This window comes from Colias eurytheme, chromosome 9 (genome assembly GCF_061535395.1).
Source record: "Colias eurytheme isolate Ceu_HAF_F1 chromosome 9, ilColEury1 Martin Lab GWU primary, whole genome shotgun sequence".
Taxonomy (NCBI): domain Eukaryota; kingdom Metazoa; phylum Arthropoda; class Insecta; order Lepidoptera; family Pieridae; genus Colias; species Colias eurytheme.
Genome location: NC_142988.1, coordinates 9,125,776 through 9,140,856, shown reverse-complemented (window position 1 = coordinate 9,140,856; position 15,081 = coordinate 9,125,776). Strand labels below are relative to the sequence as shown.

Below are 15,081 nucleotides of genomic sequence, written 5' to 3'. Positions count from 1 at the left end.
CCTGTTTCCTTAGCCTGCGTTTTTTAGGAGTGCTTTCCACCCAACTATTTTTTAATGCAAAATCGTTTTCACATTCTATACTTGGAATCGTAATATAACTAGCTACTTCGACCAAGTTGGAAACTTGGTCCTGAAGCTATAGGGTCGGGAGGATCGTTCATCGATCAGCCCGCCAAAATTTAAGTGCAAAAATTTTTTTACATACTATAAATCACAATAAAATAGACTTACCAATAAAAAAACTACTAACTACACTAATTTACAAGTTTAAATATAGGAAACAAAAGATATATACAAAGCCAAACTCAATTGAACATTAATTTAAATTTTTTTCAAGTTAAATATCAAAAATTACACCCGGCTCGTTCGAAGATTCCCGCGCTTTTTCAGTTTGTTTATTGTCAATATTTGCAATATTTTCTTAAATTGCTTGTCAACGCAGCAACTGTTTAAAACGTAGGTTTAAAATCAATAATTCTAAACTATCTACTATAAGTAGAAGAAACAGTTTATATATTTGGTGGATAGAATGTATCACCATTTTTTATTTCATACTTTGTAATGCTGCAAATTAATATTCACTGTGTATATTATTAATATTCAATGTGTATTTATTTTATAGAATAATTAAGAAATGAGCACTTCAGAACAAGAAATCAGACTAATTTACATAATAATTATTTAGAATAAAAAATGTACGTCCAGATTTTTTAAAACATACGTTCTGAAATATTTTTCATAATTTTTGATGTAAAATGTCAACTATCGATCTGCGTCTGCTGCCAATTCACAATTGTCAATTGTCATTGGTCAAATATGAGGAATGTGGAAAGACTAATTTTACGTGCTTCAATATTTGTAAATTGTGGAAAATGATGATTTTTAAATACGTATTGAGCTAAAAACAAAGATTACAAAATGAAGTTAGTTTACAAAAATATCGATAAGGATGGCAGCGGGTAAGGAGAAACTTCCTTGAGATAAGTAATATGTTTTGGTTAATAATTTATAGACCTATCTAACATTTCAATGATATTCATGCTTTTAGGAGCATTGCGCTCATACCAGAGGAGTCTGAGGATATGTGGCATGCATATAACCTCATCGCAGAAGGAGATTCTGTAACAGCATCCACAGTCCGAAAAGTGCAAAATGAATCATCTACTGGATCATCAACAAGTAGCAGAGTTAGGACTACTCTCACGATTTCTGTTGAAAATATAGATTTCGATACCCAAGCATGTGTTTTACGGTTAAAAGGTCGAAATATAGTCGAGAACCAATATGTCAAGGTAATTGTATACATATCTAATCCTTAGATACTGTATGTGTATGGAAGTCCTATGTTTCCTTGTGGGACAATTCAGATACATTTTACTCAATCTTTCCTCTTTATGAACTTATAGGTGATCTGTCTCTGTGCTCTACAAAACTGTGTTTAATACAAATGAATAACATAACACCTTCAATAATAATATTTCAGATGGGTGCATACCATACATTAGATTTAGAGCTAAATAGGAAGTTTCATTTAAAAAAACTCCAATGGGACTCAATTGCTTTGGAAAGAGTAGACATGGCATGTGACCCTGCCACTTCGGCCGATGTTGCGGCAGTAGTGATGCAGGAAGGTCTGGCTCATGTTTGTCTCATAACATCTTCAATGACATTAGTGAGATCTAAAATAGATGTTACAATTCCGAGAAAAAGAAAGGGATTTGTTCAACAACATGAAAAGGTTAGTTATTAATTATAACATATCTAATTTAGATAAGTATTATTTTATCACTTTTGACAAGCATTATTTTTACATCTATATCATATTTTTTAGCTTAAACTTCTTGTTATTATAGTAACTCTATACCATACCTGATTCCAGACATTCCATACCAAATACCAGAAGAAACATATAATAACCTTAATAATTTGAAATTTTTAATGAACAATTAATATTAGCTTATTCATTTAACATTTTTAGGGACTCGCTAAGTTCTATGAAGCTGTAATGCAAGGTATCCTAAGGCATATAGATTTTAGTGTTGTAAAGTGTATAATAGTGGCATCGCCTGGCTTTGTTAAGGATCAGTTCTATGACTATATGATGCAGCAAGCAGTGAAGACAGATAATAAATTGCTGATTGAGAATAAATCCAAGTTTCTGCTTGTCAAAGCTTCTTCTGGATTTAAACATTCATTAAAAGGTTTGTCTATAGTTTCTAAACATATTAGTTCATACATTATATCGTAGAAGGTAATAAAAAATGATGTGTATTATGTAATGAAACTAGGTTATGAATACCATATACTTAAGCTGGCATGGTCCAAAGGGAGGCGTCACAGGACATGATCCCTTCATCCCCAAAATTGTACTTGTCAAATAAAATATACCATAAACTTTAAAAAATACATTATTTTCTGCTCTTAATTTTTGCCAAAAAAGTAGAATATTTCCATTTATTATAATATAATCAATGTAATAAAATTGTGTATTGTGTTGAGTGATGTTGAAAATTGGTTTATTTTACAGAGGTGCTACAAGAGCCTTCAGTGGTGGCTAAGATATCAGACACAAAAGCAGCCAGTGAAGTGAAATTATTAGAGAGTTTCTATACAATGTTACAATTGGAACCAAATAAAGCTTTCTACGGCAAGAAAGATGTGCTGAGAGCCAATGAAGCTCTTGCTATTGAAACTTTGATGATCTCTGATAAGCTCTTCAGGTATGTTAAGTTTATAACATTATACATTATTAAGTGTCTATAATTTTGATAAAGTGAAAAAGTATTTCTATAGAATGCTATTTTCTGTGTGCTTAGTTATTGTAATTTAACACTTTCATTACCACTACGATTTTCACGATGTTTTCTCGGATGCCGCCTACATTTTACGTTGGACTCGCTAGGCGAGTCCCCGGCGCTGCAACACGAATTGAATCACTCGCCAGGCGAGTTCAGTGGCATTGCGTTAGGGTAAAAACAATGTTTTGTTATTTTTGTGGCCGTGACAGTGTACGTTACGGTCTAACGCAATTAAAAAGAGTTTAACTAACATACGGTGTAATTTAACATATAAAAATGGCAAGAAACACTAAAGAAAAAAGAAAAGGTAAATTTGTTTCGTAATTTATGCAGTGGCTCTCAATCTTATAAATACTGGTTATTGTTGAGGTTATATTTTAAATATCTAATATTGTTTTTATGAAAAGGGGGTTTTCAATTCGAACAAATAAAAAACAATTTTACCCGGAAACATTTTGATACGGGCTTTTTAAGAATATAGTTTAAAAAACAGTACAGTTTTAAAATGTCGGCAATTGCGTGATAAAGTAGCGTATAAGGTAACCTTTGCCTATATAATAACACCAAATTCGAGCCCCTGCAAGGTGTAGAACACAATCCGCCGTTGTTTTACGAGTGAATGTGACTTTTGGTAAAATGAAAATTAAAGTATCAACCGTACATATAGATATTTCATTAATAAAAGTTTGAGAATCTATGTCAGTGAACTCGCCTAGCGAGTTCAAGGCATTGCAGAATAGTTTATTTTCTTTCGATTATAAACTGGGTCTGCACACCCGGCCCACCACGTAATTCTTTAGATTAGGGTATATTTAGTCTTCAGTATCATTTTAACCAGAAAATACACATGCATTTTGGAAAAAAATAGCAAACACATTGAACTCGACGGGCGAGTCTACGGCGCTGGAATAAAATTTACGTGGACTCTCCGGGCGAGTCGGTGGCACTGAACGTGTTAAATTGATTTGAGCAAGCAGCAAATTGCAAAATTTTGACAATTAGAACCATTGAATTAACCATTAGTGCACAATGATTGATGAACTGCCAAGATATATTATTATTCCGAGATAATTTCTATATCATTATATAAAAACTAACGAAATAACAGAACTAATGATACAATTATTATTGCAGGTGTCAAGATATACAGAAAAGAAAAGAATATGTTACATTAGTTGACTCTGCAAGGGAGAATGGTGCTGATGTCAGGATATTCTCAAGTATGCATGTATCTGGTGAACGTAAGTTATTTTTTTTGATTCTCTAATTCAAATAGTTCAGGGTGTAATATAGTATTTTCTTAAATTCTATTCTGGGTTCTATGTATTACTTAAATCACGCGAAATAGGCGCTCGTCATCGAGTTGCGGAAATATCCTCATATTATGCAACCTAAATTTTGTTTTTAAAGTGAAACTTTTATTACATCGTCTCAAACTTTTTGGTCTGTGTAGCGCATGTCGCGTGTTTCGCGGCTGCCGAGTAGGTATACCTACTCGGCAGCCGACCGTCGCGCGACATGCGCTACACAAAGCAGTGTTCGGAACCGTTCGAACAGTTTCACTTTTACCGTGGTTTCATAAAACCACACAACATTTTTATAATACATGGAATAAGAGTTGAACTTAATAACAATTTGCCATTTTTGATTTTATAAGTATTTCAATTATTTACTTATTTATCATGATCTTGTCTATAGTAAAATAAAATATTTGATTGGAGTTAAAATGAAGGTTTCTTTTTGTGCTTTCAGAATTAGATCAGCTAACAGGAGTAGCAGCCATTTTGCGTTTTCCAATGGCAGAACTGGAAGACAGTGATGTAGAAGAGAACAGTGACTCAGAAACTGATTAACATATTTATAATAATAGTTATTTTATAGCTTGAATTCAAGAGAAATAGTTTTATATACCTTTAGCCTCAATTTGTTACATATAGTCAAAGTTGTGCTTAAGAATTAATATAAATACAATTCATCAGTTTGTCTGCTATATTTGAAGTGAGCATTTAATTAGAGACATGTGATTATTTAATTTTTAATATTGACTTATTTTAAAATTTATTGCTACTAATTGTACCTAGTACCTACCATAGATGATTTGGTCATGTAATGTGTAAAAGACTATGTAGTTAGAGAAATATTTTTATTGTATGTAGCATTTGATGTAAGATTGTTGATCATATTTGTTTGCAAATGTGCAGGTTTCTATTTGCAAAGTTCTTAGCAACACGTAATTTCATGTAAATATATTATTTTTGAACATAAGGCCCTTCGCTCATGGAGCTACTCAAAAATGACTAAACTAATCAGTAATTATCTATATTTTTATATTCAGTATATTTGTAATCGTAATTACTGATTAGTTCAGTCATTTTTGAGTAGCTCCATGAGCGAAGGGCCTATATATTTCAATTCTTCCTTTTTTGGTTTAAAATTAATTTATATATTTTGGTCTTGAAGTCCAAATTGTCTAAACTCTAAACCAATAAAATATTTGCAATAACTTTTCATTTTTATATGACTCATGGTAGTCACTGTAATAATGCTGAAAATTGATATTTTAACAATATCTAGATAATATAAGTAAGTTATTTTATGGGAAAATGCATCTTATTGTGTATTTTGCATAAGGAAGCTTATTTTGATCTAATATAATGTCTCTATACATATTTTTGTAATTTTTTTTCCAATAAAACACATGTTTACTGTTTACAATTTAATTATTTCTGACAAGCGCACTAAGCAGAGGCGGCGTCTAACGCTTTCATTTTCTGTTTACGTTTTTCAGTTTTCTTATCTTCCTTAGTTTTTTCGTCATGTAGACGCCTCTTTTTGCGCAGCAGCCAAATCTCTTGCTTTCTCTTCTCTTGTCCTGCTTTCATACTCTTGTAGAGGTTCCTATGCTTCTTTCTTACCAGTTTTTCTCTGAGCCTAAACGCCTGCTTGTCTTCTATCTCCTTTTGATATGGATGTTCTTTATGTGGCACTCCTGTTTTGACAGCCATGTTCTTTTTCTGTTGAATAGAATAAAATAAGCATTTTTCCTTGATATTATAGGAAATTCATATTGTCAGATAGAGACCAAATTAAATGGGACCAAAGAGTACCTTCCAAGCTTTCAAAAATATAAAAATAAAAATTAATTACATATTAATAAGTATTTAAATTTTGAATACCTTTTCTTTAGCAATCTTCTTTTTCTCTGGATCTACACTGTTGTCTCCTTCATCATCATCATCCTCATCATCAGAAGTGTCCTGGGCAACTTCTGCTTGATATTGCTTTGTGAGAGCCTCCTCGGCATTGTCATCAGAATCTGGTTCACTTTGCTCTTCTTTGTCTTCATCACTTGCTTCTTCCACTTCTTCATCAGAATCATCATCACCTTTAAAAATGTAATAAAAACAATTAGTTATATAATACATGTTTAAAAGATATATGCTAGATTTGTTTTTAAGTGACAAGTTGGTAATGATAACTACAGTTTCATAGCTGTTTATTGTCTTTATGGCCAGAAAGTCAATTTAATAGGTAATTTGTACAACTTACCTGGTGGTTTGTATTCAGGATCATTGAGTGCTCTCTGCTCTGGTGGAATGTAAACTTGATCCTTAGTTTTGTCTATAAATGGTGACAAGTGAGGAGGTAATACTGCACCCATGAGGTATTTATTTATGGGGAGTAAAGCCCTTGCGTTGACGCTATCAAACACCCATTGGGGTTGGACATAATAGCGTGATAGATATTGTTTATCCATACTTGGTCTGTCCACAATCTGATATGCAATGGACTCATCTGTTTCATCAAAGGTGGCACCAACAAAGTGATCCCTGTCCCAGGATACTTCACCACCAAAACACCTGATTATAAACACAAGAGGCTCTCTAGGGACTTCTCTATTCAAAAAGAATTTCAATCCTTTGAACAATGTCTTCAATACTTTTACTTTCTCTGCCTCTTGTTTTGCTTCCTCAAGTTTTTGTGGATCATTATCACCTGTATCAAATATGTCTATCTCTGGGATTTCTTCCACTTCATTAGCACCTGCTACTTTGGCTAACGATAAATTCATTGCAGCAATTCTTTCTGATACATATGCTTGTTCGTCTATAAGGTCTTTTTCAGATTCTGCTGAAAACCCTGCTGTCAATTTTGGAGGATATACAAGGTTGAGTGAGTTGAACAGTTTGAAGTTTACAAATCCCAGCATCATAATATAGAACTCAACAAATGTTGACATAATTTTGAAGTCAACCTCATCTTTGCTTTGTGGCTGTAATAAGATTTATTTGTTAATTAAGAAGAAACTTTTAATAATAAAATATTAATATAGAATGAAAACAAGAAAAAGGTACCTGGAAAGAGAAGTGATGTGGAACAATCCATGTAATGGTTTGGCCCTCAAGTTCAGCTTGATAATAATATCCTTTTACCGAAATAAATACTTTCCGTAGTGCCTTTGCAACAATCACTGCATGCATAAATTCCACTGTCAATCGACGACACAGCAATGATTGATCCCTTGGCACTCTTTTCAATGAAGGAAAAGTACTGAATAAGAAGCATAAGGTTAAGCAATCATCTAAATCTCGGAGCGCATCCACAAATGTTGGATATCTTTCTTTTACAATGTGATCGATGTTGATTTCTGGATAGTCCCGGAAGTATTTTCTCATTTTGCCATATTCTCTCATTGATCGCGCACGGCGAATTTTTTGTTGGTATACCTAGAAACAAAAGGTTACGAATAACGTAATTTCTATGTGAAAAATTTTAAAAATACATGTAAATTGTAAGTAAGTCAACACAATTTATGAACATTTTCAGTTTATTCTTAAGTCTTACCTTCAAATCTCGGAGTTTCCATATTATGGGTTCGTGTAAAAGAAATTTGATGTCTTTTGTATGATAAAGAGTCTTGATGCCACCAGCGCCTTTTTGAGCCCTTTTTCTATTGCGTGGTTCGCGAGGGTAAATTCCTTTAAGTATGCAAATTCGGCGAAAATCTTTCAATGATAACTGTAGCTTCTTAAGGGCTGCTTTCCTAGTCATAAACTGCGCTCCCTCTCCGGATGAATACTAAAAGTAACACGTAATTTATTATTTTTTGGTTATGTGTTTACATTTCAACACGTGTGAGATACAAATTCAATTTATGTTATGTATAATGTAAAGTTATACCTTCTTCTTCTTTTTTGACACCATTTTGATTATTAACTTTAGGTACTATAAAAGGTTTAAATGAAAATATTTTACTTCTTTCTGTTTAATTATTTCACACACTACACAAGGACTTGAACATCCATGCTTGTTTTCAAATCAAAAGAATGACACATGACGTTTGCATATGTTCTGAAATATTTTGGCAGAACATGATGTATTACCATTCTTAAAAATATTAATAATAATAATTGATAATTTTGGGTTAAAAAAAATATAATTTTGTATTCTATTTTCATTATTATGCACCCACGTACTTAATTTAATTTTTACGTTCGGTTTTGCTACAATTTTGTTTTGGTCATTACTTTATTAAAGTACCTACCTATGTCAGAAAATCAAATTGTATTATAGACATCTTAAATTAATAAAAGCAAATATTTTAAGTCATTCTACTACATCCTCAGGATAATTGCATGAATAATAATAATAAAATTTTATTTGGAGAGTCACTACCTATACGTTACTATTTTTTTTGTAAACAGGATAAAAGAAACATCGGTTGTATTAAATGTATTTATTTTCAGGAATAAATTAAGAAAATATTACAAATACATATAATAAATTAATATGAACTTAAATCAGACAGGATACTTAGCTATCTATATTAAAATTATTAAAATTAAGAGTTATTTTACGATTCATTGTTTCCTGATGTTGTGGACGGTGTAGGAGCTGTTGTAATTTGACTAGCCCAAGCACTAGGATCCACCATCACATATTGAAATGGATAGGCGTAAGTATGGGGCCATACGGCTGTAGGCACATTCGAAGTTTTACCCTCCTCACTTCCACTGTTTTCTTTATTATGAGCATTAAAAGCATTAGCAATAGCTGACATCATTTGAGGATAGAAATATTGGAATGGTGAGTAATACTGTGTGGCCGTAGCACAAGGTGGTAGGTTAGATTCTTCGGTTTTAGCGGCTGATGGTGCTGTATAAGGGTAAGGCAACACTGTGTTTGCTTCGGAGCCCGTGGTGGATAACGCATAGGCATACTTTATGGGTGGAGTTGCAAGAACGGCTCGTTTTTGAGTATTCAATTTCTCTTCCAGTGGCGAAGTTGTTAGGCCTGATGTCAACGGCAGAGGCACAGCTTGACTCTCAGTGGCGGGTGCTAGAAAGTTCACAGGTTGATCCGTTAGCCATTGAGATTTGCTTCCGTTCTCTTCTGTGGCTGCTACGTACAAGTCGCCAGTGGTTCCGTCGTCTGAGGGCATTACGTAGAGACCATGCACTGGTTGAAGACTATTAGGTGTTTCCCAAGCAACATGGCTGCTCGCACATGTAAATATTAGGGAAATCAAGATGGTTCCTATTAGTCTGGACATCTTTCCGCGTTAAGATAGAGGCGCAAATTGACAAATTATCCAGAGCAGTTACATTTTTTATACTTTAATTTCTATTTGAGATAAAAGATTAACGTGAATTGATAATTAATAAGTCACATGAAGAATGTAAGTTAAGACACGGTTGTATAAACTATATTCAGCGATCATCACGTTAATATCGATAAGACGAGATTTAGGAAAAATATACGAACTTTTGCTAAGATAGAGAATAACTTAAACGCTGAATTGTAATTACAAATATGTCATAAAGTATGAAATTTAAAATAATTCTATAAGTACATATCTTTTGTTTTATGAAGCTACTTATGTATTATTTCCAGTCCGAAATATAATACATATCGCTAAGCATATCGCTAATAAATATTTTTTGTTTGTGCGTATTGCTTTAATAAACTCCTTTTCTATTTTTATGTTTCGGATAGTGTCATAAAAGCTCTACAGTTTAAAGATTGTTCGATAATATATATAATTTTATCCGTTAAATAGTTTGGAAGCTTCCAAAATAAAAAAAATTACATAAAATAAACAAGTAAAGGGTATGAGGTATTAAAATATAATGTTACACAAACATAACTCTCAGCAAGCTATAAAATTGAAATTGCGATTTAACGCGTTGCATCTAGGACCCAGTTCATAGATGCAAACAAAAATTTTACTAGTAACATTAATTTTCAAATATGGAACATGTTACAAAACCTCTGTGTGTTTGCAAAAAAATGAAGAATTTTCCCTTTGCGGCTGGAAGTGTCCCGTAACATGTATTAACTTTCGACTTTTGAGAATGCCTTTGAGGTCGCTCTGTCCTGATAAATGGGAATGCTATGTGGGTTGCCGTTGTTCTGCAGGCTACGTGAGAGACGAATATACTAAGGATTGTGTCACAATTCAAAATTGCCCCGGTAAGAATTATAAAAATATTTCACATGTTTATAAAACTCATATCAAAGTAGGACAAGCGAATGTGGGTTTTATGGGTAACATTTTCAGTACCTACTCTCATTAGTCATTTTCAAATATAAAGTTCATATTATTACATACATGAAGAAGATAGGTAATGTAAAAATATGTATGTATTAGATTCATTACGAAATCTAGATGCATAAATTAGATTTATTTATGTTGTAACTTGTAACTAGAAAAATATGTCGTTAGCAAAAAGTAAATTTTGCAATGGTTACATATCTATTTCTATACCTACGTATAAAATGACCATTTCGTATAAGTACGCAGGTACTAAGAAATTATTTTAGGTCAAGTGTTTACACATGTTACAAGTAACAACAATATATACTTCATAGAAACTGAAATCTAATCATAGTTTTCAAATAACTTGCTCTTATTGAATACCTAATACTTATAATTTTCTACTTTAGCTAGGTATATTGACTCGTAGTTGAAGTAGGTAAATTTATTAAAATAATATATTAATAGAAGAAATTATAATTTATTGATGAAAGCGAAGCGAAGCAATAAAAACAAACAAGATATGATTCTTATATTTTAATTGAGATCCTATTATATAGTTGTTGATAAATGAAATAAAAATGTTGTCCTACTTTTTGCGTCATATTGTTGTAATCTGAGGTTCGAATATTTTTCTGGGCAAACATTAATTTTAATTGAAAGGTAAAAAGAGTGATGGCAATTGTACGATACAGCAATAAATGCTTTTATCTCGTCCATAGTAAAACAACAATGGTTAACTCGTAACCAAAACTTGGTTCGATTCTTTAAAAAAGCATAAAATAAAATATTAAAAGTCATTATTATTTCTGTGACTGAATTAACGTTAGGCAAAGAAAAATTAATAACGAAATTTGAATAAAAAATATAGTGAATAGAAAATAATCATTTCGTTGTATGGTTATAGGTACGGTTGCATAAACAATATCCGATCGAAAATATGATTATAATGCAACCTACAAGTAATGCAATCTAAGTACCTACGCTTGGCCAAAATTGTTTATGTAAACATATATAAATATTACATTGATACCATTTAATAATTCATTAGTATTATATTACACCCTACGATGAAGGTTGTGTCGATTTTGGTATTCGCTTTCGCCACTTCAGTGGCGGGAGCTCCTACAATAATAACTTCAATACCAACATATACAGATGAATTGAATAGACAAATACTTCGTGATAAAAGGTCTAAATATGGGCATGGTTATTACTCCTACGGAGCGGCATCGTCACCGATTGCAGCATACACGCCATATCAAATTGGTATGCCTGTCCAAAGCTACTTAAACCCTTACACCTACGGCTATCAAACGTTGACTCCCAGCTGCGGACGTGGATATTACAGAACCGAAGGCTATCACAATGACCAGGAGATAATGAGTTACTCGGACAAGGAACACGAGCATCAACCCCCATCAAGGAACGCTATGGATCCAGCAGAAACAGCATCGATCAACCAAATAACTCCATTAAGTCCTTCAAGCATGCCCAGCATTGGTCAGCTGGTGAACCCCACAAGTGGACAAGCTTATGGGGTGTTCTCCAATGTTCAGAACGTCGGGTGCAATGTGCCGCTGTTGTTCAGCTGTTCACCCTCTATAGTGCCTCTAAGGATGAGGCCATCTCCGCAAATGGGTTATGGTTATGGGCCATATGGATACCGAGGTGTTGAGGATATGTCCTATGAGCCTCATCGAAGTTTCCACGAGGAACATACCCATGACAGTGAGGGTGCGGGCGTGAGCGCGGTTGAAGCAGACCACGTGGGTGGACATCAGTGAAAATCTTAATTTAAGCTAGAAGTATAGTAAAATAAACGTATTTTATAAAATAAACACGTATTAAGTAAAAAATAAAACGACTTTTATTTTATAAATAAATTACAATAAAGCGCTATAAATTGTGTTGTGTTTTATTTTTGATGGGGATTTCCTTAAATTCGTCACTCAAGAATATCATTATACATATACCAAAACTATGGTTAAAATGATATAAATTGTAGAGATTATAATTTTATAATTGTATTAATTTTTTATTAAAATTTGTATCAGTACACTTGATGAAAATAAATGCCACCGCTACCTATTATCATTAACTTATGCTACTTTCCTAAATTTGTAGAGATTTTGTTTGATATTGATGTATTGTTAATTCCATCTTTTATTATTTCATCTATTTGTTTGACAATCAATTGTTGTTCGTTAGTCTCGCTAAAGCTCGAGGACGGCTGGGCCGATTTAGATGATTTTGGGTTCACAATGTTTGTCGTAGTACAGGGAAGGTGTAAACGATTAGAAACAATAACAAGTAACGGGTAATTCAAAGATCACAGAGTCATCCTAGCCATTGATACAATCGAACTAAATAGGTAACATATTCACTGAGTCATATTTTGTAGCGAGAAAACATATATTTTCAAATGTATGTTTAACATATTTTATTATGGTTATCTATTAAAATAGATAACAAAATTGAATAAGGGCAATTTATAATTAACATAATAAAGAGGTCATGGTGTTTTTACGATATGTATGAGTCATTGTCAATCATAATCAATTCTTGGTATGTGAGTTCTTTTCAAAACTACTAAGAAACGTTCTAAGAAAATTGCATCATATGATTGAAGAGAGAATACTAAAGATTCTTATATTTCATTATCTTTCAAGAATGATAGAGCCAAACCAAGGGAATAGGAATTACCTATGAGTAGGTACATAATATTATGTGGTTGTAGGAAGCATATTGCAATTGCTAACACATAAAAAATTAGACATCTTAATATATATAAATCTCGTGTCACAATGTTTGTCCTCAATGAACTCCTAAACCACTTGACCGATTATAATAAAATTCGCACACCATGTGCAGTTCGATCCAACTTGAGAGATAGGATAGTTTTAACTTGTAGGTACCACGGGCGAAGCCGGGGCGGACCGCTAGTTCTTTTGTATAAACAACCCTTCCAAAAAAGTCCGTCGTAATATCCTTGTTTAATGTGCATTTACTCTGTCGAAAAATCGGTTAATTGAAATTAAAGAATTTTAAATCGTTCCATAAAATAATATTATAATATGCCTTATCATCATCACTACATAGTAAATCATAAGCTGATTACAGTGTATGTCGTGGTATTTTGATGACTCTGTATTACGTGTGCCCTCTTTACAAACATTCATCATTGATATTGACGTGATTGTATGCAAAATATTCGATTACAATGTATGTATATTTTATAAAATATTTAAAAAAATATATCCTTGTCAAACAATTTTTCTTACCACCATACATAGGATGATTTTAGTAGACGAAGACCAGGTATCCATTTGTAGGGATTCTTATTTAGAACGTAAAACTATAGATAGAGCTTAGGTAATATAATTTTATAGGAAACTAGCTTTCCGCCCGCGGCTTCGCCCGCGTTTTCAAATAAAAACCCGTTCCCGTAGGATTTCCGGGATAAAACCTATCCTATGTCCTTTCTCGGGTATCAAAATATCTCTATACCAAATTTCAAGCAAATTGGTTCAGTAGTTAAGGCGTGATTGAGTAACAGACAGACAGAGTCAGACAGAGTTACTTTCGCATTTATAATATTAGTATGGATATAATTTATAAAAAAATACTTCATGCAGTTATGTTTAGTGCTTTTGGCTTTAATAAAAAAGTGGAGGGTTCGAGAATAGAAAAATATAATTTTCAAATTACCTACCTGTATGTACGTTATTCCTATCACTAAATGGGTAGTCAACATCCCCAAGAGCCAAAGAAAGTAAAATATTCGTCGACAACAAAATCTGCTAATGTCAGTTGATTTGGTCTACGGCCTGAACTCCCGAATTGCATTGGCTATGTAATAAATATTACTATTAGTATATTTTATGATTACTATTATATTATGTTGTTATTTTTTAAACACTATTTTAATATGACTAGTTAACTACTTACTTATTCAAACCGAAAATTTAATCTCAAAAACTAAGTAAAAAGTTTCCTTTATGCTGCAGTTGTTGACTCTATTATTTTATCTTAAAAGCTCCACCTTGCAACACTTATGTAAATAAAAATTTTAAACATTAAAATACACACGGTCTATGAAAGTGTTAATAAAATGTATATTTTTTAATCTATAAATGATCATAATCCTCTGTAAGGTGTATAATATGTGAAGCTAATAGAAATAAATATGTAACGTGTTGATTATAATGTTCTAGTTATGTGCAGATAATTTGATTCTAAGTATACTTTTTTACAGTCATATTTTCCTGCTCGATTATTTTCAGCGACTCCTGTAATCATTCTTTGATAATGAAACAATATGTATATTTTAATTTATGCTACACTTTTTTTAATATAAAGTATATATTTAACCTAAAACATTAAAATTGATTGCTAAATGAGGGACAAGGAAAATCCCACAACTGACGAAAAGGTTCATATTATAAAGCTATGTTTACATAAGCTATAAAAGTAAAATAATTTTGAACTTTTTACGTTTAAATACGTATATTTAATAATTTATATCTCCTGACCGAATTAAACAAGATATAATTCTAATGAAATAACTTAAAATGGGCACTTATAACAAAAAAAAAATAAGAAAAAATATTAACCGATCGCTCATCTAATTTTGATATCACAGTAATTATGTCTGTAATAATTTTATTTATGTATTTAAATTTATTATTATTTATTGCATTACCTTGATAAAATTAAAATATAAATCAATTTATTATAAATCAG

The 15,081-nt window shown here is 32.2% G+C and overlaps 4 protein-coding genes across 4 annotated transcripts; 2 read left to right on the top strand and 2 right to left on the bottom strand.

Moving 5' to 3' along the window:
* Window positions 1–804: 804 nt before the first annotated feature.
* On the top strand, window positions 805–5,057 carry pelo (pelota mRNA surveillance and ribosome rescue factor). The gene is made up of 7 exons (XM_090105212.1): window positions 805–959; window positions 1,049–1,292; window positions 1,484–1,738; window positions 1,979–2,201; window positions 2,528–2,720; window positions 3,933–4,039; window positions 4,551–5,057. Exons 1-7 carry the CDS (start codon window positions 919–921, stop codon window positions 4,649–4,651), a joined length of 1,164 nt encoding a protein of 387 aa, XP_089961338.1. The 5' UTR covers window positions 805–918; the 3' UTR covers window positions 4,652–5,057.
* Window positions 5,058–5,499: 442 nt separating this feature from the next.
* LOC149906013 (pescadillo homolog) lies at window positions 5,500–8,131 on the bottom strand. The gene is made up of 6 exons (XM_090105211.1): window positions 7,980–8,131; window positions 7,644–7,877; window positions 7,154–7,525; window positions 6,348–7,071; window positions 5,975–6,183; window positions 5,500–5,812 (listed from the first exon to the last, which is right to left on the bottom strand). Exons 1-6 carry the CDS (start codon window positions 8,001–8,003, stop codon window positions 5,537–5,539), a joined length of 1,839 nt encoding a protein of 612 aa, XP_089961337.1. The 5' UTR covers window positions 8,004–8,131; the 3' UTR covers window positions 5,500–5,536.
* A 521-nt stretch (window positions 8,132–8,652) lies between these two features.
* On the bottom strand, window positions 8,653–9,368 carry LOC149906012 (uncharacterized). Its single transcript, XM_090105145.1, has one exon. It carries the CDS (start codon window positions 9,349–9,351, stop codon window positions 8,653–8,655), a length of 699 nt encoding a protein of 232 aa, XP_089961271.1. The 5' UTR covers window positions 9,352–9,368.
* A 2,034-nt stretch (window positions 9,369–11,402) lies between these two features.
* LOC149906011 (uncharacterized) lies at window positions 11,403–12,172 on the top strand. The gene has a single exon (XM_090105017.1). It carries the CDS (start codon window positions 11,406–11,408, stop codon window positions 12,120–12,122), a length of 717 nt encoding a protein of 238 aa, XP_089961143.1. The 5' UTR covers window positions 11,403–11,405; the 3' UTR covers window positions 12,123–12,172.
* The last annotated feature ends 2,909 nt before the right edge of the window (window positions 12,173–15,081 follow it).